The following is a 13,646-nucleotide window of genomic DNA, read 5'->3' as shown; positions in this document are numbered from 1 at the left end:
CAAATGCTGCTGAATTATTTACTAAATCATATTGTGATACTGAGTGTATAAAAGAATGTGGGTTTTTGAGAGAACAGCTTTAAAATTTCTGTCTCCATCATATTACTTGCTCTTTGTATAGACATTTTCTTATTCATGTACATTAAAGAATAAATGTATGTAGACCGTTTGGCAAATGAAGGGTTAGCACCTACTTTGAAGTCAGCAAATGTTGAATTTTTTCCCCCCTGAACTCTTAAAGACATTTGGCAAATTACATATGCAAAATGGTAAGGATTTTCTTTGGTTTTCTTCAGCATCACTATAATCAATATTTCTTGTTTATTTTATTTCTAGCCTTCAAAAAGATGTGTTTTATATTTAAAATCAAGGTATTTGAAGTTTCCAAGCATTTCCAGTTTTTTAAGTATTTTCAAGCATCTCTACTGTAAGAGGCATTTTCCTTAAGTACCATGACCTTCCAATTGTCTAAATTACAAAAGGGTTTTTAGGCCTGGCTTAGAACACTTGGCAAGCGTAATACATTTTATGCAAGAAATATGTTCCTGGGAGCCTTCTATAGTTTAAAGCCATGTGATTCCCAAAGTACGCCGACCACGGTTTCGGGCACGTCACTTTAGCATTCAGGCGGCCTTCGTGAGGCCGTTCAAATGTTATCATTGCTCCTGCACCACCATCCCTATCCTGTGAAAATTCTGCAGGTCTTGTATAGGGTGGGATGGTGCCTTCTGTTCCATTTTGCTTCATAAAGTGAGGCTCGGAGGTGAGGTTTCTGCATTTTAATAAAATAAGTAGGAACTGTTACATCAACGTACAGAAAGCCCTTCCTTCTGGTTGCTTTGCAGGTGGCTCCAGACTGGACCCCACAGGCTCCTTTGTGCCCACCAACACCAAGCAAGCCCTGTCAAACATGCTGCAGCGACGCTCGGGCGCCCTCATGCAGCCGCCCTCGCTGCACGCCATCACGTCGCAGCAGCAGCTGGTCCAGATGAAGCTCCTGCAGCAGCAGCAGCGGCTCCTCCGGCAGGCCCAGGCCCGGCCGTGCCAGCAGGTGTGTCCAGGCCAGCAGAGATCCTCTGCGCCTCACGGTTTCCTCTGGCTAGGGTGAGCCAGGGCTGTGTAGCGTGCGCTTCCTGCGTGCACACCCTGTGCGCCGGTGGATGCACGTATCTCTTTCTTACACAGGCTTAGAAATACTGTTCTCTTTGATCAGATAAGAACTCGAAATGTCTGAGGTTCATTTAAAGCAGGGGAGGGGAATATCCGGCCTCTGGGCTGTATAAGGCCAGCAAAGTCATTTGGTCTGGCCCTGCAAAGGCATTGGGGGGAGTTAATTAAATGTTTGCCCAAATATAGCAGGCTAATTTTTAAGTTGATACTCTTGTATGGCCCCCGAGTGATGTCATAAATATCCAAATGGCCCTTGGCAGAAAAAAGGTTCTCCACTCCAGACTTAAAGAATGCCTTAAAACACAAAGGAGAACTGATGACTTTCTAGTCCCTTCGATGCAGCAGGACTGTCGTCCTGGAAGTGACCTTCTCTGAGCTCTCATTCAGTATTTAATTATCACCACATTCTGTATTTTCAGGTATTTAGCTCTACTTTCATGTATTTTTATTCCATTTACTACTTTGAGGTTGTGTCTCTGAAGCCTATGTTTCTTAGGTTTTCTCCTACAATGCCCTGAGCAAATCCTGTGTTTTTAAAAATATATATTTTTATTGATTCCAGAGAGGAAAGGAGAGAGAGAGATAGAAACATCAATAAGGAGAGAGAATCATTGATCAGCTGCCTCTTGGAGCCCCCTACTGGGGATGGAGCCCAAAACCTGGGCATGTGCCCTGACCGGAAATAGTACCATGACCTTCTGGTTCATAGGTTGTTGCTCAACCACTGAGCCATACCAGCCGGGTCAGACTCTGTTTTTATTGCATACTTAATAAGGAGTGTAGCAGAGAAAGAATACATTGCAAATAACTGTCAGTATATGCTTATCTTTAAAGTAATTCTTGATTTATATTATTTCTATTTTTATGCCCTATAACCCATTATCTTTAACTTTTTTTTTTTTATTATTGATTTCAGAGAGGAAGGGAGAGGGAGAAAGAAATAGAAACATCAATGATGAGAGAGAATCATTGATTGGCTGCCTCCTGCATGCCCCACACTGGGGATCGAGCCCGCAACTTAGGTACATGCCCTGACCAGGAATCGAACCGTGACATCCTGGTTCATAGGTCGATGCTCAACCACTGAGCCAGCTGGCTGGGCATATCTTTAACTTTTTAGATGACCATGATTATTAGAATGTAGAAGTAACACAGAATTTAGTATAGACTCATGAAACCACGAATCTATACAAATACATAAAATAAAAAGAGGGAAGGAAGATTGTGACTTCTTTTTCTAGTTTCTATATACTTTTTGTGTTCAATTTTTCTTGAAATTGTACTATTTTTATTATGGCGATGATGGTAATAATACTAGTTAGAAGCAGCTAACACTGATGGAGCACTTATCATTTGGCAATACACTTCCACGCACTTATAAATGTATTAGTTATCTTAGATCTCACGGCAGTCCTGTGAGTTAGGCATTGTTGTGATCCTCAAAGGACGTAGCCAGTCATCAGATGTATCCTACTCTAAGAAAAATCACAAAACTTTCAAAGCAAAAAATTCTAATGTTTTAAAAATATTTTTGTATTTTCATGACTTTCTACACATATCTTCACACTTATGGTACTTCTGCATTCTTACAAAAGCTTTCTTTTCTTACCTGTGTTATAAAGACGGGAAAAAGGGAACTAGCTGAACTGTGTGAGAATACAAACAACCGTCACTACAGCCTTGGCCAGTGATTTAAGTCCCTGGGTGTCAGGCACGATGGGCCTACGCTGCTTCACACACAGAAATTAAGAAGATTTGATTACAATATTAAAAGGCTTTGATTTTGCTTAAGTAAGCAGCATGTTTGCAACCTTTAAAAACCTCGGTGGTGTTTTAGCTTTTGTTGGAGATGATTGTTTCATTTCTTACCAAGATAAATTAAAATTTTACTTGAAGTGAGTAACCATCCCACTAAGATGAATTTAATTTAGCTCCTTTTTAAAGTAACTTAAGCCTAAGTAAAATTTGCCTTCCAATAAGTTTAGTTAGTTTTTCATGTCTACCTTTTTATCACAAGTTATAATTTGCCTTATTAGTTAACACACTTTCAAACAATTACTGCTAAATTCAGTTTTGAATTTATCTAAGTGGTTCCTAGTATTGCAAAACTAGTAAAACTCGCAGGGTAATTTCTAGGTAAACATACCTTTCCTCATGTAAGCCATGGCAAGCAATTTCCCCTAAAGTACTTTTTTAAAGGGAACTTAAAAGAATAATGTGAGTGTAATGAAAGATATCCTTGCATATTTGGAGAAGGCAGGCTTAAGACCCAGAATGCACCCGGAGGACCCCATTACTCCCACACTTTCCTCTAACCACTCAAAACTACCTGACTCAATTCTATCACACTACCTAGAGTTACCCTGCTTGTACTAGTAGGAATTAACTGAGAGTTCATTCTTTTTCTAACTTATTTTATTGTACCAACTCTGTCACACTGTTGGATTTTTCTTTTCTTTTTTTTCTTTTTCTTTTGAGAAATCAGGAATCCCTTCTTCAAGTACTAAAAACTCAACTTCATAATACTGATTGCATAATATGCCCTTCCCTCCTCCCCTGTATTCTTTTTTAACAGTTGGAACTTGCTGTGAATGGCTTTCAGAAACATATACACTTTTTTTTCTCAATCCCCATTCTTAAAGTGCTGGATGACTGAGCAAAACAGCATTCTTATAAGGAAGAGAATTGCACACATGGCACAGTCATCGGACATAGTGGTCCTTCGTGGTGTAAATGAGATGTGTCAGTAGCATCTGCGAGAGTGCCTGCACCTGCCAGGGTCTCTCTTAGCAGGTCATGTGGTATTGTGGCAGGAAAAATTTTGTGCTAATCCTTAAAAATCTAGAATAAAAACAGAATTATATGGAATATATTGGATATTGATAAATTATTTATTATATGATTCTGGATGCAATTAGTTATTTTTCTAATAAATAGTGACCTCTGTTCTTCATGAGAGGAAATGATAGAGAAACATTGAAACTAACTTTGGCAGGAACCTTTTCTCAGGTTACATGCCTACTCATAATGTGACTCTCTAGCTTAATAAGAACCCTTACGTGTGTTTTTCTTTTAGTTTGGGGCTTATAGGGAAATTAAAAATTAATATCATTTTTCTTCTTAACCTAGCAGTTTTCTAATTACAGAAATCCATTTTCTTAAATGTAGCAAATGTGTTGGAGAATTTCCATTTATCTCAACTTTTAAGACTGATCTTGTAATTATAGAAGATGCTTTTTTTTTTTTTTAGTGTCACCCAAGGATATATTTATTGATTTTAGAGAGAGAGGAAGGGGAAGGGGGGGAGAGAGTGAGAGACATGGATGTGAGAGAGAAACATTGATGGGTTGCCTCTTACATGCATCCCGACCAGGGATTGAACCTGCAATGTTTTGGTGCATGGGACACCACCAACTGAGCCACCTGGCCGGGCGGCAGATGGTTTTAAAGACTGACTAGTGTCTCCAAGCCTTGGATATGACTGATCTCTAGGCCGGTTGTCTGTGACTCCTTGGTCCCCACCCTCTTCTTATAAGGTCAGGTACTGGGTTTTAAAATACTTTGTGTCATCTTTTCATTTACTGAGCACAGGGTAGAAATCTATGAGATGTTTATTGAGCAAATTCATGTTTTGAGCCGCTGTTTTCCAAAGCCTAAAGCTTCCTGGTAGTCTTACTCCTTAGCAGTCTGCTTGTTATCTACAAACTCATCTCGTAGCTTCCCTGCTGTGATTGTTTTTGAAAACCTAGATGGGCAGGGAAGACATAAGTTCCTGATTTCTGGATGTGTCTCAGAACTTGCAGGGTCCCCCTTAGCCTCCTCCCATCTGAGGAGAGAAGTTGATGTAAGTAGGAATCATCTAGTCTAGTCATGGGTGCACGATGACGTGCAGAGCACCATCATAAAGTAATGGATTCTGCTGCGGAAACCGAATAGCAGCTTCAGCTGGTCGTGGAACTCCCTGTTAGAGACCATCCTGTATTTCTTCAGGAATGTATTGAGACATTTGGAGAGTGTATAGAAAATAGGTGCAAATAGCATGGATGCTGTTGGGTGTTTTTAATCAATTTATTTGACATAATGATTGTTATACAATCAAGTGTACTTTCTTATAGCTTTAGTCATATCAACATGCATAAAGACATTTGGGGAAGAAAACTTTTATTCATTCTTCTTAATTACAGTCTTCACTTGATTACTCTTCATTCCTTATCTGTCCCTTATTAAAATGGGACTCAGTGAAGTGACTGTTACCTTTCTGTGCCTCAGAGCCTCACCTATACAGTGTAGTTAACACATATTTACTTTATAGGGTTCTTGTGACATTAATTATTTAATACATTTAACAGCCCTTAAAATAGTCGCTGGCTCATAGTAAGTGCTCAAAAAATGTTAACTGCCATAGTTACTATCACTGTTTTATTACTATTACTTCACAGAAAATTCCTATTCTGTAAAAATGATCTTTATTTTCTTAAATATATTAAGGATTAAAAGAGAATCAAAGCACATTAAAGGCTTTACTTGTATAATTACATTAATTACCCCTAATAAGATTGGTGCTCAGTGGTCACCAGTAAGAGACCAATAAAAAGGAATGTTGATTAGTTTTCCTAGTAGCCTTTTTGGTTTCTGAGACCAGAATGTTTATGTTATAATGTCTAAAATTCTGTGATACAAACTTTAGTGGGACTGATTACAATTTCAGTATTAAAAATACCACGGTGTTTTATTTTCTACATAGCCTATGAGAACTATCACAAAATACAGAATATTGGTTATAACAATGCAAAATGCTGCTTTAATTGTTTTCCAGTCACCTTTTTATATCCAGTATTTTTCTTCTCACACAAGAAACTCCCTTCTCCACCCCCACCATGTCAGTTTTCTGGGAATGGGCATTTTCACATAGGAAAAGGACTTAATTTTATGCCTTGGTTTATGGTATCACTTTATCTTGATTTCTCCCTTTAAATGCATAAAAGCATTTTATGAATAATAATCAATGTCAGACAGTTTAAGATTCCAAAGAAAGACAGCCAAAGATATAAGAATTTAGCTTAAATTGATGGAGACAAATTTGGAAGGAAGCAATTGGTTTGCAGACTATCTATAATAATAAAAGGGTAATATGCTAATTAGACCAAACATCCTTCTGGACGTCCTTCCAGACGACCTTTCTGATGAAGCTGGGGCTGCGAGGGAAGCCTGGATCCCGGGTGCCAGAGGGAAGCCGATGCTGGCAGCTGGGGAAAGGAAGGTCTACTCTTGCATGAATTTTGTGTATCAGGCCTCTAGTAGATAGTAAGTCAGAAGGATTTTTATGACATCGAAGAGGGAGATTTCTGACAGTGGACAGAAATGGTGTGTCAGTTATGGCTAGTTGTTGTTTGTTAGGACACTAATTATCACCGTTGGAGCAGGTGACATTATTGTGCATCCAAATAAAGGCATTAGGTAACTTAATGAAATAACAATGGCTGAGTCAGAGCCTCCCAGACTTGTTAGCTCCTTGGCAAAAGTGAAGCTGTAACTTCCTAAAATTATGCCTCTGAGGTTGACGGAGTCCGTTTAAAATGATTAACCAAGATTTTTGTCAAGTAATTGATTTCCTACCTACGGCTATGGTATCACCTTGGAACATCTGTTCCCTTCCGTTGCTCTTTCCCTACGCTTCACTCTCTAGAGGTATATTTCAAACATGCAGATAAGAATAGAAAATAATATAGGAAACACTGATGTACTTATCACCTAGTTTTATTTAAAATGTTCTGCCATATTTGCTCTTGATGATTTAAAAAATGAATCATTACAGATATGGATGAGCCTCCTTATCTCCTCTCATTTCCATTCTTGGCTGTAAAGAGGTAATCATGAATTTGGTGCTTCTCTTTCTTATGAATGTTCTTAGGCTTTTAGTACATATTTTTACATTCATTGACATAAACATTATATAGTATTATTTTCATACTTGAAACTTTGTGCAATTATCTTATATGTGTATTATTTCACAACTTTTGTATTTTGACTAATTTTAAATTACATTAACTTCGTTACACATAGTTTATTCATTTGTTTGTTCTGATTGGATGCTATTCCATTGTCAATTCTTACCTTTATCCATTCTCCTGTTGGGGTCATTTAAGTTTTGCCAGTTATTTCTAACTGTTAATAGTGCTACAGTGAACATTTTTGTACATTTCTTCTCTGTGTTTGGGGAGTTTCAGGGTATGTACTTGGAAGTGGAAATGCTGATTCAGTTTCCAAAGTGATAGTGATTCCTGTCAGTTATGAGTGTTATCTTTCTCCACGTGCTCACCAACCCCTGATACTGTCCACCTTAATTTTCTCATTCAGAGCAGATGAAATGTATTGTATTATGACATTGTCATTTGCATTTCCTAATAACCTGTGAGTTTAGGCATTTTTTTACTAGGTGTACCGGTTAATAATATGGATTTTTTTCCAATAGCTGGAGTTACACATATGTTGATATATATATGCGATTTGATATGTATGCTATTTTCTATTGACAGCAAGCTTCAAAACTAAATATGTCAAATTTGCTGAAGGTATTAACAGCATAGATATTTTTACACATAAAAATGTCGAATTTTGTGCCAAAAAAAGAGCATTTGCAGGAAGTTTTAATTTATTATTTTGAAGAAAAGTGCTGCTGAATACTTCGGGAAGCTTATGGTGAACATGCTCCATCTCAAGATACTTGTGAACATTGGTTTAAACTCTTTAAAAGTGATGATTTTGATGTGAAAGACAAAGATGTCCAGGTCAACCAAAAAAGTTTGAAGTCCAACAATTACAAGCATTATTGGATGAAGATGTGTGTCAAACTCAAAACGAACTTGCAGAAATATTAAACACTAGCGTTCCCGTTGCAGGAAAAATCCTGCAATAGGGTTTCCTGCTTCACTCTACCCCGCCCGCTCTCCTTCCTTCTCCCCCAGCCCCGCCTCCGCTCCTCCCTTCTCCCCCGCATCATCTTCTCCGCCAGCCCGCTCTCCTTCCTTCTCCCCCAGCCCCGCCTCCGCTCCTCCCTTCTCCTCCCCCTGGCTTGCTTGCTTCTCCGCAGCTTTGCTCCCTTCTGCAGCTCTTGGCTTCTTTCTAAGCTGTCTTGATATGCAAATTAGCCGCCATATTTTTGGGGTAATTTGCATGTTTGTCCTGATTGGTTGGTGGGCGTGGTTTGGCTGGTGGGCATGGCTTGGGCATAGCGAAAGGTGCAGTCAATTTGCATATTTGTCTATTATTAGATAGGATTGCTCAGCAAACAATTTCTGATCGTTTACAAGCAATGGGAAAGATTTTAAAGGAAGGAAAATGGGTGCCACATCAACTGAACAAAAAACAAATGGAAAACTGAAAAGTCATCAGTAAAATGTTGCTTCAATGGCACTAAAGAAAGTCTTTTTTGCATAGAATTGTGACTGACGATGAAAAGTGGATTTATTTTGAGAATCCCAAATGCACAAAATCATGGGTTGATCCAGGTCAACCATCAACATCAACTGCAAGGCCAAACTGCTTTGGAAAGAAGACAATGTTCTGCGTTTGGTGGGATCAGGAAGGTGTGGTGTATTATGAGCTTCTAAAACAAGGTGAAACCATTAATACTGCTGGCTACCAACAACAAATAATCAATTTGAACCACACTGTGATCCTGAAATGACCAGAATGTTCCAGAAGACACGGGAAAGTAATTTTGCTTCATGATGATGCACCATCACACTAGTTAAAGACACTAGTTAAAGACACATTAAACGATCTTGCCTGATAAGTATTAACCCACCTGCTGTATTCACCAGTCCTTGCTCCTTCAGATTACCACTTGTTCTGATCGATGGCACATGCACTTTCTGAGCAGCACTTCAAAACGTACGAAGAAGTGGAAAATTGGGTCTCTGAATGGTTTGCCTCAAAACAAGACAAGTTCTATTGGGACGGTATCCACAAATTACCTGAAAGATAGGGAAATGTGTAGCTCGCAATGGACATTACTTTGAATAAAGCACTTTTGATGTTTCTCTTGAAATTATCGTGTTTTCTTAGATTACAAAATCCACTATTATTAACTGGTACACCTAGTAAAACTTCACTAGCTAGTCATGTTTTCCCTTCTATAATTTTCCTAATTGTATAATTTGAGCATATTTCAAAATAATTTTATTTTTATTTGATAAAAGTAGGCAAAATAGTTTTATTGAAACTGATCTGGAGTCTTGACAATTATCTTTAATGCATTTACTCAGAGAGTGTAATTTATAAACATCTCAGTGACAAGGAATGAACATAAGGGGACAGAGACCACTGAACTAGTAAATGTGTCCTAAAGCCTTTTATTTTTTTCCTTGGATGGAAACCATTTCCAGGGAAGTGGGTGCTTTGCTTATTGCTTATTATCTGTCATTTCTCTATTTATTTGAATAAGGAAGGTGCTCGTTTTATTTGCTGAAGTTATTACTAGACCACTAGAATGATTTAAAAGATCATGTGTACAGCTTGGTTTTTATAAGAGAGGGGAGCAGATTGGGGTGGAGGGTGAGAGAATGGGTCACTAAAACAAAGGTGGCTGTTTGTATTAAAACAAATGTGCAGATGCAATGAATTATGTGCCTATGCCTAAAATGGTGAGAATAAATATTATTTGCTTGGAAAATTCCTCCTGTAATTTCTAGTCGTTAGTTTGGTAAAATATTTTGTTCTATTAGTGTTGAGAATATTTTGTCTCATTTCTATCTCTAAAATTCAGTGAGCAGAAAATTTTTAGACAAAATGTCACTTAGAATCCTACATAATAAAAGGCTAATATGCAAATCGATGGAACAGAGGAATGACTGGTTGCTGTGATGTGCACTGACCATCAGCGGGCAGACGCTCAATGCAGGAGCTGCCCCCTGGTGGTCAGTGCGCTCCCACAGGGGGAGCACCGCTCAGCCAAAAGCCGGGCTCACTGCTGGCAAGAGCAGCTGCGGTGGCGGGAGCCTCTCCAGCCTCTGTGGCAGTAAGACATCCCCCAAGGGCTCCCGGACTGCAAGAGGGAGCAGGCGGACTGAGGGGCCCCCCATGCATGAATTTTGTGCACCAGGCCTCTAGTCTGTTTATAAAAAATTATTAAACCAGGGAATTACTTACCTGAGAAATAGGAATTTCCCCCAAGCACTTAGTTCTCTTTTTCTAAATCAGATTCCCTGTTAGTGTGTAAACGTTGGTGGCACTAAAAATATTTGTTGTCTGATTTGGTTGATTGAGTGCATGGTGAACCCAATGCTCTGTTTTCATTTTCATTTACTAGGGTCACAGCTGTCTAATTACATTGTCCAATAATATATGAACTGCTGACTTGTTCACTTAATGTCTTGTCCATTCAATGTGGCCCAGATGTCCTGAGCTGTCCCACTGGCTCTAGGCCAGGAAGAGTGCTGATTCCCTGTTGTTCACTGGGAATCCAACATCCCTCTGCTGCAGGCAGTGTCTGTGTGCAATCTCTGCATGTAACCTCCAGTTTGTGCTATTCCATTATATAAAACTAGAGGCTTGGTGCACAAAATTTGTGCATGGGTAGGGTCTCTAGGCCTGGCCGGAGATCAGGGACGATCTGTGGGGCAACCAGCAGGTGATTGGGGGGCCCTGCTGGCACCCGCCTTGGCTGGCCTGGTGCCACCCACTTGCAGGCCCCGCCACCGTCGCCGGTTGCCTCCCTCTACGGGACGACCGGCGGGGTGATCGGGGGCCCCTGCTGGCACCTGCCTTGGCTGCCTGGGGCCTGCAGGCGGGGGCAGCTCCTGCATTGAGCATCTTCCCCCTGATGATCAGTATGCATCATAGCGACCGGTCATTCCACTGTTTGGTCAATTTGCATATTAGGCTTTTATTATATAGGATTACCATATTGTTTTCAGTGTCCAGACTATGGTGATACCGTTTGCCATATAAATTAATAAAACCTCTGTAGGGCCTGGGTGTTTAAATCTTGACTCCCTGAAACATTGTTTTAAAATGAACTATTTCACGTGTATTTTGGCTACCCACATCATCAGGCTGAAAAATCTTATCTGTGTTGTCTGCCGTTTTCTTGCTGTCCCCTCTCTGTAGGACTTGTGTAACTCTGCTGTCTCCCTTCTGGAAGACTTTGACAACATAATGGTAACACCCCTGCTGTCATCTCTTTCTTTCTTTCTCTTTTTTAAGTAAGCTTTTATAGCATTACTCTGTGAACATCAAAATGAGAAGCGGGTTGTTCTTCTGTAGCTGGTAATAACTGTAGTCTTCATTTCACTGTGACTCCCTTGGTTTATGTTTGAGATGGGACACAAACTCATGAATGTGCTGACCATGTCCAATCTAATGGCATTCATTTCTGAAAGTTTTCCCCTTTGCTTGCCTCATGATTTTCATCATACATGTGTATGGTACAGGATGTTCATGCCTTGGCTTGGGAGCATAGACCAGTTTGTGCACCTGCATCTCAATTCCAATTTTGAACACGTCTATTCCTGAGCTCTTGCACTCTTTGTGGTAACTCACATCAGTAGCAGAGGAACGCATGGCATGCTAAATCATAGGCCAGTGCAAGACAATGAAAACTGTGGTTATGAAACATACCTTTCTCATCACATCCCACACACTGGCTATTCCAAAATTCTCAACAGAACGCATCATTTCTATTTCCTTTCCAGTATGGAGGATATGTCTTTTCAAGCGTAGATCTTGTGCATGCATGTCATACAACTTCACCTTTGCTGCTTTGCCTGGGCTAGCTAAGAATGCATGTTTTGCATTAAATTACTTATAGGTTTCTGTATCAGGTAGCCAACTTACAACATAAATCCAAGAAGCTTTAGAATAAAAAAGAGCACACATCTCAGATGTGAATGTAAGTCAACTTGTTTCACTGCCAATTTAATGGGTAACATTTTCTGTACATTGGTGAAAATATCCTTAACTGCATAGTCAAGCTCTGAAAATATTCATGTTGTCAAATACTTGTTATGTAGGCAGTTTCTTTAAGTTATTTCTGCAAAGGAAAGTTTGGACACTTCTGAAAATCAGTTTTCCTATCAATTTTTTGACACTGTGTTATACAGAGAGCAAGTGAGGGTTTCATTTCAAAACTTGAAATAAAAATGTATCAAATTTAAAACTTTTGGAGGTTGCTTATAGTTATTGTTCAGATGGTAATATAATTCAGATAGAAAACAATTTATATCAGTCATTGATTTTACTTTTAAAAAAATTAGACAATATTTTGTCATGTATTTAAAGTCATATAAAAAGGTTCTATAATTTTTATATTCATTCAAATTAATAGAAATATGTACATATATCTTTGTTTTCCTTTTCACTATTCTTATTTTCCTTAAATATTCTCCAGTATTAGAAATTTAATGAATGTATATACTCTGCCAGTCATATTCATTATTTATGGACATGCTAATAGAATATATTGTAAAACATTATTGTTGTATGATGTGTCCTTATTTTAGACTGAACCCATTTGTTCCAGCAGTTAATCTTACTATTAATTGATTCTTAACCAATTTATGTTTGATATGAAACTTTATAGGAGAATCCAGCATAACTGTCAACAGGATCTCTTGTAGTTATAGAATTTTCTCTATTATCTGAAATCAGAATACACCAGTATGTGGTGAAGACCATAACCTCTGGTTCACACCATGTCTTTTAGTCTTGATCTGTTACTCAGTACCGACCAAGCTAATAACACAAACAAAACCCTTTTTGGTAGATGACTCATAAAACATTAACCACTGGTTTTCATTGGATTACTGTTGTTATTATTCCTAAATCAGCATTTTTAGAAACCAAGTCACAAAATCTGTTTTTTTAGGTACAACTCCCTACTTGCAACCCTGAGACATTATTGGGGAAAAAAATCATTACTAGTGAGTAGAGGGGATAGGACATTCCTGGCCCCGTATTGCTGCTGCTGATAATGCTGACTGCCTGCTCCCTGGCTGTATGACCAGTTCTCCTTTGGGAAGAGAGCTTCACATTTGCTCAGTTGACTGAGGGAATGATTGCTAATGAAGAGATCAGGGCTCCAGAGAATGAAAATTATGTATGAACATTGATTTTTAATTTACTAGATGCATTAACTTCAAATTATACAAAAGGCTTTTAAGTCAACATCTCTTTGCGCTCAGACACTTCTCTTGTCTAGTGAAAAATAAAGCAGTAGAGAAAGTTGTTCTTATAACGGCCAGGAAAATGAATCAATATTGAACAGTACAGCCTTTTTATTTATTTTTTTAATTGATTTCAGAGAGAAAGGGATAGAAACATCAGTGGTGAGAGAATCATTGATTGGCTGCCTCCTACGCACCCCTCACTGGGGATTGAGCCCCCAACCCGGGCGTGTGCCATGACTGGGAGTCAAACCATGACCTCCTGGTTCATGGGTCGATGCTCAACCACTGAGACATGCTGGCTGGGCAGCA

At 38.9% G+C, this 13,646-nt stretch overlaps 1 protein-coding gene across 1 annotated transcript in view; it reads left to right on the top strand.

The window, feature by feature from the left end:
* Window positions 1-13,646, top strand: part of MED12L (mediator complex subunit 12L) — a 432,034-nt gene that overhangs the window by 397,109 nt on the left and 21,279 nt on the right. The window contains 1 exon segment of the mRNA XM_054714083.1: window positions 846-1,051. Within this exon segment, the coding sequence (XP_054570058.1) occupies window positions 846-1,051 (206 nt within the window).

This window comes from Eptesicus fuscus, chromosome 3 (assembly GCF_027574615.1).
Source record: "Eptesicus fuscus isolate TK198812 chromosome 3, DD_ASM_mEF_20220401, whole genome shotgun sequence".
In the NCBI taxonomy this organism is placed as follows: domain Eukaryota; kingdom Metazoa; phylum Chordata; class Mammalia; order Chiroptera; family Vespertilionidae; genus Eptesicus; species Eptesicus fuscus.
This window is presented reverse-complemented; position numbering and strand designations above follow the sequence as displayed.